Source organism: Corvus hawaiiensis, chromosome 12 (assembly GCF_020740725.1).
Source record: "Corvus hawaiiensis isolate bCorHaw1 chromosome 12, bCorHaw1.pri.cur, whole genome shotgun sequence".
Classification (NCBI taxonomy): domain Eukaryota; kingdom Metazoa; phylum Chordata; class Aves; order Passeriformes; family Corvidae; genus Corvus; species Corvus hawaiiensis.
In genome coordinates, this window is record NC_063224.1 from 20,061,167 (window position 1) to 20,074,367 (window position 13,201).

General features: G+C 48.3%; 1 protein-coding gene and 1 long non-coding RNA gene across 2 annotated transcripts in view; one reads left to right on the plus strand and one right to left on the minus strand.

Annotated features, from left to right (window-relative positions):
- Positions 1–2,673: 2,673 nt before the first annotated feature.
- LOC125332253 lies at positions 2,674–5,949 on the minus strand. Its single transcript, XR_007206417.1, has 3 exons — positions 5,838–5,949; positions 5,300–5,476; positions 2,674–3,531 (listed from the first exon to the last, which is right to left on the minus strand). It is a non-coding gene; the product is annotated as an uncharacterized LOC125332253 (long non-coding RNA).
- Positions 5,950–6,579: 630 nt separating this feature from the next.
- LOC125331903 (transcription initiation factor TFIID subunit 4-like) overlaps positions 6,580–13,201 on the plus strand; it is a 148,464-nt gene continuing 141,842 nt past the window's right edge. The window contains 3 exon segments of the mRNA XM_048316310.1: positions 6,580–6,835; positions 6,837–7,632; positions 11,321–11,493. Of these exon segments, the coding sequence (XP_048172267.1) occupies positions 6,602–6,835; positions 6,837–7,632; positions 11,321–11,493 (1,203 nt within the window). The 5' untranslated portion in view covers positions 6,580–6,601.

The window sequence follows — 13,201 nt, forward strand, 5'->3', positions numbered from 1 at the left end:
GCCCGCCAGGTGTATGCCGGGAGCGCGGCTGCTCTCGCGAGAGCCGCGAGAGGGGACGCTGAGTTGGGGGGCGGGAAAGTCGCGGAGTGGTGTTGGGGTCCCGCGCGCGGCAGCGAGAGCGGAGCGCGGAGCTTCGGCACCGCTCGGCTCTGCGCGGCCCGGCTCGGCTCTGCCCGGCCCGGCTCGGCTCTGCCCGGCCCGGCTCGGCTCTGCGCGGCCCGGCTCGGCTCTGCCCGGCCCGGCTCGGCTCTGCCCGGCCCGGCCCGGTCCCGCCCCGCTCGGCTCTGCCCGGCCCCGCTCGGCTCTGCCCGGCCCGGCCCGGTCCCGCCCCGCTCGGTTGTGCTGGGGCACGCTCGGTCGCCCGGCCCGGCCCGGCCCGGCCCGGCTTCTCCCCGCGCTCCCCCGCCGGGGCAGTCCCGTGTCTCCGCTCGACAGCCCCGGCCCTGGTGCAGCTCGTGAGCTGTCCCCGGGCAGGTGACAGCAGCTTTGGTGATTGGGGGTTTCGGGGTGTTTGAGGGGCCCGGTCGTTGAAGGGCAAATCCTGGTGACCCACATGAGCAGTCGAGAACATGCGGAGAACTGCAGGAGTTGGGGGTGATAATATCGGTTCGTGTTTCACGGGGATTCCCTTTTACTCTGATGACAGTCTTGAGAGTCACATCCTGGCAGCCAACACTAAGCAACACAACTGTTGATGAAATCTTGACCAAAGTGTGGGATTAATCCTGAAAAAATACCCTTTTAGTACGAGTAAAAACACACCAACACCTCATGATTTTGAGATTGCACTTGATTTGTGTGCCTTAAGTAAGAATCACAAATAAGGCTTCTGTTGGAGGCCACGATAGTGCCTCAGGCCCCCCTAGAAAACACCACAATAAAGACCAACCTCTGGAAAGGGGACTTAGCTTTTGTTTCAGCAACTGGACGTTATCATGTTGCAAAGATTCAGTAAGTATTTTGTTCAGAATAGGCCTTCGAAATGCAATAAGAAGCCAGATTTTTCCAGAAGGGACCTGCACGTTCCTAAACAGGAGCCAGACTAGAGTCCTGGAAACCTTGTAAAGTTTGTAAAGTTTCCAGGAAGACTGGAGTGCCCAGGGAGCTTTACTGTAATTGCTTCCAGCGTGTCCTGAACTACTTGAAAGATCATGAAGCAAAGTTCTGCTGTAAATGACAGGATATACTGTATGAAGTCTGTGGGACACCACTGTTGAAAATTTGCATTTGTAATTCAGCTCAAAGTAAAGCTACTGTTAGAGAAATAACAGAGACACCTATATTCTGTTACAAGAAAAGAGGCTGGTCTGTGGCTGCTTCTCAACCTCTGTTGGAGGAGGTGGAGAGCCGTGTAACAGTGTAGAGGATCAGCTACACACTGTGTTACACGGATTTCCTGCTGCCTTACAGAGGAAAGTAGGAAGGAAGGCAGGAAGGAAGGGAAATTCTAGTACACATCTTCCTAAGGCTTCTCTCATCTGCCTCTCTAAACTGGAGAGGGTGGCTTTTATGGAAATACTCAGTTTAATGCCACAGTATTAGAAAAATGGACACTAAAATTTATTTCATAGTCAGGACTAGTTGCAGAATGCTATGTCTAATTTTCCATTCTACATTTATAGAATTAGGGTTCCAAGGTCACGTGGTTGAAAGAGAAAGCAGAGAGGGACAATTCTTTGAGCTCAGGACACAGTAGATGAGCATTTCAGGAGAGAAATCAAGTGGAAAACTGTCAGGGTTTATTTTTCACAGAACCCCAGGATGGGTGAGGCGGGAGGGGCCCCCAGGGGCTCCTCTGGTGCCACCTCCCTGCTCCAGCAGGGCCATCCCAGAGCACAGGGCACAGCAGTGTGTCCATGGGGCTCTGCAATATCCCCAGGGAGGAGACTGCACAGCCTCTCTGGCCAATCTGCTCAGGGCTGGGCCCTGCCCAGGGCAGAAGTTCTGCCTCCTGTGCAGGGGGAGCTCCCTGGGCTCAGGCCCTGCCCGTGGCTCTGGGGCCATTGCTGGGCCCCGGAGCAGAGCCCGGGCCCTGCTCGGAACCCTCCCCGCACACAGGGACACCCAGGGCTGAGGGCCCCTCTCAGCTGAACAGGCTTGACAGCCTTTTCTGAAACAACTTGTAAGTTTCTGGAAGAGAGAAGTTGGCCAGAATGAATAACAAAAAAAACCAAAAAAACCCAACCAACCAAAACAAAAAAAAAAAAAAAACAAACCCACACCAAAACAGACAAACAAAAAAACCTGCACAAATACCTAGGAATAGAAAACTACCCCCTTGAAACACTTAAGGATTAAATTCTAACCTTCTTGATGTCAAATATTCCTAAGTCTCTCCATGATGTCCTGTCTAGATCATTAGAAAAGTATTTACAATTACCTTTGCAAGCTTCAAAATTTCTATAAGCCATATATAAAATGAAATTCCTTTGCAACTGAAATACACAAAATTAAATTTAGACATATTCTGCCCTCCAAGCAGTGGCCCCAGGTTTGGTGAAGAATCTAGAGCAGAAATCTTATGAAGACCAGCTGAGGGAGCTGGGGGGGCTCAGCCTGGAGAAAAAGAGGCTCAGCACAACTCCCTGACAGGAGGGGGCAGCCGGGGGGTTGGGCTCTGCTCCCAGGGAACAGGGACAGGAGGAGAGGAAACAGCCTCCAAGCTGTGCCAAAGGAGGTTCAGGTTGGGTATTGGGAAACATTTCTTCATGGAAAGGGCCGGTCAGGCTGTCCAGGGCAGATTCCCGATCCCTGGAGGGAAAAACATTTGGGTGTGGCACCTGGGGACATGGGTTAGTGGTGGGTGGCCTTGGCAGTGCTGAGGGAATCATAGAGGTCTTTTTCAACCTACACCTATGCTATTCCTAGGACAGCTCTTTGTTCTCTAGTCGTCTTCATGCTCTCCAATTTCTGGAGTTTATCATTTCTATGTCATACTTAAAATGAGCAGTTGAAGGAATATTTTTATAGTGTAAAGTGAATTTCAATCACATAGGTAAAGAGTTCTTCATTTAAAGAAGTTATCTCAAAATCTTATCTGAATTGGTAGGTACCATCTTGATGGTAAATTTAAACTTAAGATGGGAAAATTGTATAATTGAAGGCACTGAAATTGTGTATATGAGACAGACCCATGACATATAAGCAGGAAAACAGTGCTCCTTTCTAAGCCCTTTGACTTCTGTAGAAGACAGTAAGTTACTTGTCCCCGTTCCCTGTTATCATTCCATGCAGCTGAACATGGCAGGGGGATTTTGCTGTGTACTGAGTTATTAATGACAAACTTGGGCTGCAAGCAGGGCACAGGGCTGAGCAGGGCCGAGAACTGAAGAGCAGCTCAACAAGTTCTGCGGTGGATTTTCTTTTACAGGCAATTTTGAAACCATGGTTGGAAGTTAACTTTCCTAAAGACCATTCTCTAGCTCATATAAAAAATAATTCAGGAAAGACTGTATCTTAAAAGATCAGATTAGATGATCAAAATGGTCTCTTTGATTTCTCTTTTTGTTTTATTCTGTACATATATAACTCCTAAAATGAAAGAGCAACAAATATGTTCAGAAATGTTTTCTGTGATGAAATGCATGAAAATATTTGAAAAATATTTTTATAATAGAAGAATGAATACAAATGTTCACAGAGATTCTATACTTTACTAGAAGTATTTTTCCCTGTGTAAAAGCTCAGGCCCAAAGCCAGTTTCAGCAACAAGTTTATAAACATTCTTAGGTGTGTCCTCACCTCTTGACTTGAAGGAAGTCCAGTGTGAGTCAGTATACATCATGTTTTATTAAATAAAACATTATATTACACTTCCTTACCCTGTGTGTTTATATATAACTAAAATGGCTAAATTTAAAAGAGGTGAGTGGGAAGAAATACAAATTAATGTTTTACAGATTACCCATACATAATGTACCTTCAAATTGTAATACTTGCTCTTTTCTCCTTTCAGTGGGAAGGTCACTTTTACCTTCTAAAGTTACAAAGCAATTGGGTTTCCTCCAGGGTGGTTTTTATGGAAATACCCAGTTTAATGCCACAGTATTAGAAAAATAGACACTAAAATTTGTTTCACAGTCAGGACTAGTTGCAGAATCATATGTCTAACTCTTCATTCTCTTATGAGAACTCTGGAGATGGTCGTACGTAAATGAAGTCCAGGAGCAGGGCAACTAAGTGAGGGATGCATGGAATGTTCTCTGATAAAATCAATCAAGTGTGTGTCTCATTAAAAAGTAATATCGGATAGATTTATATTTTTTCCAACCCAAATGAATATTTTTTATATTTGTGCAATAGCAAATTGAATCATAATGTCTACTATGTTTTAATTAAACTTCCAGGTAGAAACATTTGTTAAAAATCCAAATTTAATTTAGCTGTAGCACTCCACAAAAGCAATGCTCATTTTCTAAGCAAATTTTTGATCTACAGATCTCTTGTGTACCTTTAATGGTGCTTTTCATAAACTTTTCCATTCCCACAGTGGACCATCTCCTACTCATACATCCTACCACGCCTTTGGACATTCAGTATTTTTACTGGCTACCTTCTTGAAGAAATATGCACTGGTTTAATTTCAGGAGACGTTTAAACTTATCCTAATTAAACTGGTGCAACCTATATTTAACAGATTTTAAAAGTGGTTTATTTGGATCATCATAAACTTGCTCCTAAAGGACAATCAGGAAAAACTACCCTGAATAAAAATGTAACCTCCTTTGAGAGGAAACAGAGGGTAAACAGAGGGTAACAGAGCAGCCAGGAGCAGTTTAGTCTTGTGACTCCAGCAAGTCGTACATGGTAGGACTGAGCAGATTGAGCCAGGACTGGAGAGGAGCTGAGTGAGCCCCTCACTCCTTCCTACCAGTGCATTGAGCAATTGAACGTCCGTATTCACTGAGGCACCTTTTTCAGTTTTTTGGAAAACCCCAAGAGATCACAAAATGAGGAATGATTCTCCTTTTCAGACTACAAGAGCAGCAGCTCCAGTACATCCCAGTTTGCAGACACTCATGCTATTGTAGGCCAGTAGAGACAGATCTGGAATCCCAGCTGCTGCCTGCTGCTGGGGTCACAAATCCATGGTTATCCCTTGCGTGTTATTCATAGGGGAAAATGTTTTTATTGGAAGGTCCTACTGAAGACACTGTCCTGTCATTAGTTTAAAAAAAAAAAATTATTTAGGACCACTGTCTTTCTCTTAAAAGTTACTTCAGAACGTGTAAGGAAGCGTTGATGGGAAAAGGGCCCACAGGAGCGCCATGACAAAAGTGTTAGCAACAAAATTAATTACCTTAAATTTCCCGCGAGGATGCTACGGGAACACAGCATGCCAGGACAGCTGCTCTGGTGATGCAAAGAGCCTTATTTTTGTTTTCCAAATCTTCTGCCAACAGCGTCCCCGTTAGGAAATTGTATTACTGCAGCCATTCTGGTCTGCGTGGAGCAGGAGCTTTGGACACCGGTAAAACTGCAAAGCAGAGCAGTGCAAACGTGAGCTGTGCGTGCCTCGGGGTTTGGGACAGCTCCGTCCGCTGCACATCCCGCGGCGGGGCCGGTGCGGGGCAGCCGAGGCGGTTCGCTCGCTTCTCCCGGCGGGGCGGGGCGGGGCGGGGCGGGGCGGGACGCGCCAGCCGCCACCGCCTCCCCGGGGGCAGGGAGACTGCTCCACAGCCCGCATCCCTGCGGCACCTGCTGCCGGGCCCCTGAGGAACTCGGGGGTCAGGGAGGCTGCTCCAAACCCGCATCCATCCCTACGGCACCTCCCTGCACACGCGGCCGCCCCGCGGCTTCCCGAGGGGCATCGCCGCCCTCCCCTTGGGCGGCCGCACCTGCCGATCGCCGCGCTCCCGCCGGGACGCTGGAGCGGTCCCGGTCCCGGCTCGGGGCGCGCTCCCGCCGGGACGCTCGGGCGGTCCCGGTCCCGGTCCCGGCTCGGGGCGCGCTCCCGCCGGGACGCTCGGGCGGCCCCGGTCCCGGTCCCGGTCCCGGCTCGGGGCGCGCTCCCGCCGGGACGCTCGGGCGATCCCGGTCCCGGTCCCGGTCCCGGCTCGGGGCGCGCTCCCGCCGGGACGCTCGGGCGATCCCGGTCCCGGTCCCGGTCCCGGCTCGGGGCGCGCTCCCGCCGGGACGCTCGGGCGGCCCCGGTCCCGGTCCCGGCTCGGGGCGCGCTCCCGCCGGGACGCTCGGGCGATCCCGGTCCCGGTCCCGGTCCCGGCTCGGGGCGCGCTCCCGCCGGGACGCTCGGGCGATCCCGGTCCCGGTCCCGGTCCCGGCTCGGGGCGCGCTCCCGCCGGGACGCTCGGGCGGCCCCGGTCCCGGTCCCGGCTCGGGGCGCGCTCCCGCCGGGACGCTCGGGCGGCCCCGGTCCCGGTCCCGGCTCGGGGCGCGCTCCCGCCGGGACGCTCGGGCGATCCCAGTCCCGGTCCCGGTCCCGGTCCCGGTCCCGGCTCGGGGCGCGCTCCCGCCGGGACGCTCGGGCGGTCCCGGTCCCGCCCCGGGGCGGGGCGGAGGCAGCGGCCCCTCCCATGGTGCCCTGCGCGCGGCAGAGCCCCGCGCCTGCGCACAGCGCCGCCGGCTCCCAGCTCAGCGCAAGATGGCGGCGGGCGCGTCGGACCCACTAGAGGAGATGCTGCTCTTCTCCGAGGAGGTGGACGAGAAGGCGCTCAGCGACCTGGTGGGATCCCTGGAATCGCAGCTGGCCGGCGGCCGCGGCCCCGCCGAGCCGCCCCCGCCCAGGACCTCCGCCCCGTCCCAGCAGCCGCAGCCGCAGCAGGGGAGCCTAGCGGGGGGCAGCAGCCCCGGCCGGCAGCAACACGGCCGCCCCGCGCCCCCCTCCCGCGCCCGGGGCAGGGGAGGTGGCGGGGCGCCCCGGCAGCGCGGGGAGCCGAGCCCCCGCCCAGGGGCCTCTCCCGTCCCCGTCTCCCCCGGCGGCGGCGGCAGCGGCGGCGGGGAGGGGAGCGAGTGTAAACAGTAGTAGTGTGCAGCAATCACATGGAGCGGCTCCCGGCGGCGGCAGCCCCGCCGCGCCCGCCCCGCCGCAGCCCGCCGCCCCTGCCCAGCCTGTCAACAACCATGTGGCCGCTGCAGCCGCCGCCGCGCGGGACGCGGGGAGCCCTGGCCCCGGCCCCAGCCCTCCCGCCGCCGACAGCGCGCCCGGGGCCGCGGGGGGCGGCGGGACCCTGGCGGGGGGCGGCGGAGCGGCGGGAGCGGCCGAGGGCGCCGCCGCTGCCCCCGCGCCGCGCCCCGGCGAGGCGGCGCCCAACGGGGAGGGCGCGGGGGCCCGGGCGGCCGCGGTGCCGCCCGTCAGCGGGCACGGCGGGGCCGCCGCCGCGCAGCCCCAGCCCGCGGCCGGCGCGCTGCCCGCGGTCACCGCGCTCGGCGCCTCCGCCAGCCCCGCGCCCGCACCGCCGGCCCCGGGCTCGGCCCCGCCGGCCCCCGCGGCCCCCGCCGCGCCCAAGCCCGCGGTCACGGCCAAGGCGGGCGCTGCCCTGCCCGCCGCCCCCCAGGCCGTGTCGCCGCGGCCGGCGCTGGGCGCTGCCCCCCGGATCGTGGCCCCGCAGCTGATCGTGCGGCCGCCGCCGCAGACCACCATCCAGCTGCCCCCCGGCTTCACCATCCCGCCCGGTAAGTGGTGCGCAGCGCTCCCGGCATTGCCGCTCGCTTTAACGTTCTTCTCTTGGCCGAGGGCTTTCCTTTCCTCCAAAGCCGTCACGTCCCCACTGCTCGATGTGCTGGAAACCAAAGAAGAGGCACCTGTCTGAGGGCACCGTCTGACGAACAGGCTGCCGCTAATTAGGGTGTAACTGGTACGGCTAATGCAGAGTAATTGCAGCAGTTGTTGGGTGAGTTACTGGTTTTGTCCTGGGGAGAGCGGCAGTCACGGTGCGTTACTCTGTGATGGTGTAGTTGGACACCGGATAAAAAGCTGGAGTGGTAGCTAAGAATAACTTTATATGTGTTTTGAAGGTCTTTAGCTTCTGCTTTACACTTGGTGTTCCTGAAAAGTTTTTCTGCTTGAAAGAATGTCTTCTGCTGTGAACCAGGTGGCAAATGTGTGTAATCTAAAATTTATAATTTCAGTAATTGTGATAATGTCGTTGTTATGTGAGGGTAGTCTTCACGTGACCAGATTTTCTTTCCAACTGTGAAGCAACTGTTATGTCCTCTTTGTACCCCTCTAGGTTCCTTAACTTTAATTACTAAAAATTTAAGTTCAACAAAGTTGCTAGCTAACCAAACGACTCAGGATTCCTACTCTTAACCTGTGTATTGTTTCATCTGAAGGGTACTGTGGTCCCCTGCTTAGATTTTCATGTTGCAAAAACGTGGGTATCTTCATATCTTCTTGATTTAGGAGTTAATTTTAAGCTAATTCCTTTTCTCCTGTTAATACCAATGGCATGTTAAGATGTGGACCTAGTGATGTAGTCTGAAATAACTTAGTTCTTCCAACTTATTTCTTAGAATATTTGATATTTATTACCTAAGTAGCACAGTAATGTGATGGTGTAGAAGCTTGCTTCTAAGTGGGCTTTTAGAAGTTGTGTATTTAGTCCCAGTTTATGGAAAATCCTCCCGAGTCTGATGCTCCAAACATACAAATCTTGGTGGTTTCATGAAGACCCAACTAACTTGAAACAGATAAGTTGCTGTTCAGATTGCTTTGGTGCCTTTAGCCTTTGACTCCCTTTGTTAATCTGTTGAAGATTACTATATGCAGATGATAGTGTGCACTGTAACTTTGCACACAGTTTCTGAAGTTCATTGTGTCGATTCTTTGATCTGTTACTTACTTTCAAACAGAAGAGGGAAAATGGAGCTTTGAAAACAGTCTGATCCAGGATTTAGAAAATGTTTTGGAAATAATACACTAGAAAGTTTTAATCAGAATTGGATTTTATTACAAGATAGTTGGAAATCCATTAAATTTGCATAAACATGAAGATAATATGTTCTAAAAGTATGTTCTAAAAGGAAGTTATTCAGAAAATACAATGTTATTTTTGAGTTTTTAACTTGGTGGATAATTTATAATTAATCTTTAACTCCCATATAACAAACTTCTCTATAAAACAGAAATTTAGTATCAGTTTTTGACAACAGGTTATTTTAGCAAGCAATAGTCATAAGTTGTTTATTTCATCTTTACGTGTCTGACAGGAAGGTAAAATTAGTGTCATCCTTTAACTGGATTCTAACTTGTATCAGCTGCTCAGTAACAGGAATTTGTAGTCCTCTGAATTGAATTAAAATACAATGTTAACACATGAGCATTTATTCATTTATAGTAGCAATTGTGTCTGCAACTTTGATTGAGACTGTGTGGCACGTGTTGCAATTAATTTTTCCTTTCCACTCAGTCTTTCTCTATTCAGAATTAGGTTTAGAAAATGGGAAGATAAATTAAGACCACACCGGTGAATCTGTATAGTGCAAATAGAACATGCATTTTTTTAATGTGTGGTAGGCATTATCCTATGAGGATTTTTATATAAGGTTCATAGTATAATCAGAGAAGTGATAACCCGTTTGGCCAGTTGGCATATTGGGGTGTCCAGATGGTTTAGGAATGGCATGTACCAAATATATCATCTGCTTGTAGGATTTTCTGCAAATATAAACTGTGAAGCTTAGTGCTTGAATGCCTAATGGACTTAAAAGTTACTTTTTAGATCAGTTTTTAATGAGTTTCTTTCAACTTTTTAATTTTCAAATTACTCTTGGCTTTGAAAGAGAGTTATTATTATGGCTTTTGGATGTGGTTCTTCCTGTAGCTCTGTATGCCTGTTACCTTAAACCTTGATTTCCACAAATCTTTAGTTTATAGTGGCAGAAATTTGCCTTCTGTTTGTGTTTATAGGAGGAAAGGTTGGCTGGGAGCACCCAGCTCTGTGAGTGAGGGCTTTTATGTGTGCTGCAGTTCTCTCATGTGTTCGTCCCACGATTGGGATTTGTTTTTCCATGTCAGACTGAAAGAAAGACTTTCTTACTGTAGGGTTCTGAGATTTGTTATAATAGCGTTTGAATTTCTTTATCCTCAGGGTATGTTGCAAACTGCATCCCTTTAGGAAGGTGTTGGGTTTTTTCCTCTGGGAAGTTAACAATTAGAATTGGATGTAAGCTTTTACCTTTAGAATTGGATATAAGATTTTACCTTCTTCATTTTCCTTTGAAAAGTTAAAAAAGTATATGAAGCAATTTGCACATAGAGATAAGCTGCAGAAACAGTGTCTACTGACTCTGTTATCAGCAACATAAAATGACTATATAGGTTTTTAGTTTTTGGTTCTCTAGTAGTTGCAGACAAAATGTTTTTCTGTTTATTTGACCTGTTGTGTCCTATCTAGGTTAAATTATTAAAATGTATTCTGGAATAACTTGGAAATTCTTTTAAAATAATCTGTCTGGAGAACTGCTTCTTGGTTGTGAGTGAGCTATAGGAAGAACATTACATGCTTTGCAGAGACCTTGAATAAGTGTGAAACTCCAGGATCCATGGACCAACTTAGCCATTGTCTCCCCTTTTCCGACCTGCTGACTACAAAACTTAGGGCACTGCTTGATGGCAATGGCTCCGTTGTGTAGAAGGCCTCTATTTGTGAGGTGTTTTACAAGAAAATAATCTGAAAAAATTATCATTTACTTCCAGAAAATGCTAGAAAACACTTGCCAATTTTCTGAAATTGCTGCACTGTATCATTGTGTACTGAGGAGTTGTGTTGGTTCTCTGAGGCTGACAGTGTTTGTTGTTGATGTTTAAACCACAGGTAGTGCCTCCCAAAGTGGTACCAAATAGATTAATCTGTTAATGCTCAACGTTAAGTAAATCTCAACTACTGTATGCTCAGAAGTGTGTCTGGCCTAATATTTGCGTGTACTCATAAGCTGTTGTTTAGTAAAGCTCTTGGGTCATTGTCCCTGGTATGCATGTACTGAATTCTGTTCCCAGCAGCTGCATTGTCCTTAGAGTTTACTTTTAATGAGTATTTGTTTCTAATTTTGTTCTCCTGACCCTGACTAGACCGCTAGAAGTCACTGTCCCCCAAACACTCAAGTGGCTGCTTTTTTCATCACTGCTTGCCATAAACTGCAGTTATTTAAATTCCAAACTGAATTGGGTCTGCTAGTGGGGGCTCCTTTTCTTCTTTGAAATAAAATTTCGTATTACACGAGAATCAAAAAAGACACAGTATAGAGAATAATGTACAGTGCTATACATTAATTTTACTCTGAATTCTGTGGTTAGATAGTTCTTTATATGTTATTCTTGCTGTTATTTACTGTGTAGTGACTGTTCCCTTGCCCTCACTAGGGATGGTCCTGGTGCGCACGGATGCTGGACAGCTCGTGATGGTGCCCCAGCAGGCTCTGGCACAGGCTCAGATGCAGGCTCAAGTGCAGACACAGGGACAGGGTCCTGCCAGCCTGTCACCCAGGCTTTCTGTGCCCACAACTGGCCCTGTTTTTCGCCTGTCAACAGCTCAGGTATGTCCGGCTTGATTTCACTTCGGTGCATTATGTCTTACACATTATAACCTCATATGTTTCTGCAACTGTGCTTTCCTCCCCTTTTTGTTGTGAAAACAGGAAGTACTTAAATGTAGTTTATTTTATGAGGCCTAGGATTTTTTTTTTTTTTTATTTATTTAAGGAAAAAGTCTGCCTTAGTCTCTTAAGACTGTGTTCAGACTGAGAGATGATTGGAGGCTACAAAGCTCAGTCTTAGTCTGGACTGTGTATCACTCGTTTAATAAGTGCCCCTTGCTGCTCTGAATCAGAAGCACTGTTATATCCCAGGACAGCTAATTTCACTGAATGTTAGAAAAGAGAAAGCCAATCACATTCTATCCAAGGATTTGCAATAATTTTAAAATAATTTTTTAAGTATACTTTATTCAAAAAAAGATTTGTTTCTTCTAATTTGCCTCTGGGTGTGATCTGTCTACACTGAAAGTTTTGTCTGTTGTGAGTACTTTTCCCTTTTTCTAGGGATTGACAGGATAGAGTGCTTTCCTCTCCCAAACTCATCAGTGGAGTGTGTTGATTTCAACTTGGAGCTGATTTATTTTCTAGGGTGAATGTCGGGGTGGGGGGCGTTGCCTTTTTTTTTTTTTTTTTTTTAGATTTCTTTGAAGGCTGCATTGGTTTAAAAGTTTGTAGAGAGGCAGTTTAACTTTGGGCCGTTTAGGACTAGAACTGAGCTATTTTACTAAAATGTGGAGGCAAATATCTTTGGGTGTTAGTGCAGGGCTGCTGTGCCATAGTAGTGACAGGCAGAGTTTAAGGTAGTTTTGCCTAAGGTCTCTGTTTGCAGAAGTGATAAGTAATTCTGTGTGGAAAGATGAAAAAGGTGCCTTTACAACTTTTTAGTTGTTGTAGAAGTTGCTTGAAATAGTTTCAACATGGTATTTCCCAATATTTAACATTTGATTACTGTCCCATTATATGCTTTATGTATTGCATCATATTTATAGTGTAAAAGATTTTTAAGTTTAATTCAAAACTGAAAACAATAAAAGGAAGCTGGAATAAATTTGCAGAATTGAAAATAGTAACATGAGGCAATCTACAAACCAGGGAGTAGCCTACTAGAGTGTAAGTTTTAGAAGTGAGTGTCACTAGGAAGACTGTGGGTCACTGGAATGTATCTCAGGAAAGACATAAATGAGAGCCTGGAAACACTTGGAAAAACTTTATGCTCTCAAAAAAGATATAAGTGCAGTATTGGATGAAATTTGTTAAAGACCTCTTTGCAGAAAAGGCAGCCATATAGTGTTTAAATTTGTGGTGTCTGGAAGAGTAAGACTCGTAGAAACCTTCAAAGAGAAATGTATTCCAGGAAGAATAAACACAGAGATAAGCTTCTGTTCATTTACAGATTTTTTTTTTTTTTACTAGTTTGATGACAACAAAATTGCAGCCAATTCCTGAATTTGTACATCTGAATTTGGTTGTTGAGGACTTTCTTTGTGAATAAGTACAGTCACTTCTTTAGTGGTTACTACCAGCTCACGTTCTAGCAATGGCTCCTGAGACACGTGCGTAAATGTAAAACAGAAGGTGTATGGTGGGACTGTACCAAGAATGGAATCTAAGTCTGTTAATTTTAGCTGGGTTTCTTCCATACTGTTAGTTTTTTATGTGGCCAGCATACTGAATTAAAATTCAATGTGGAAGCATTCATAACAGATAT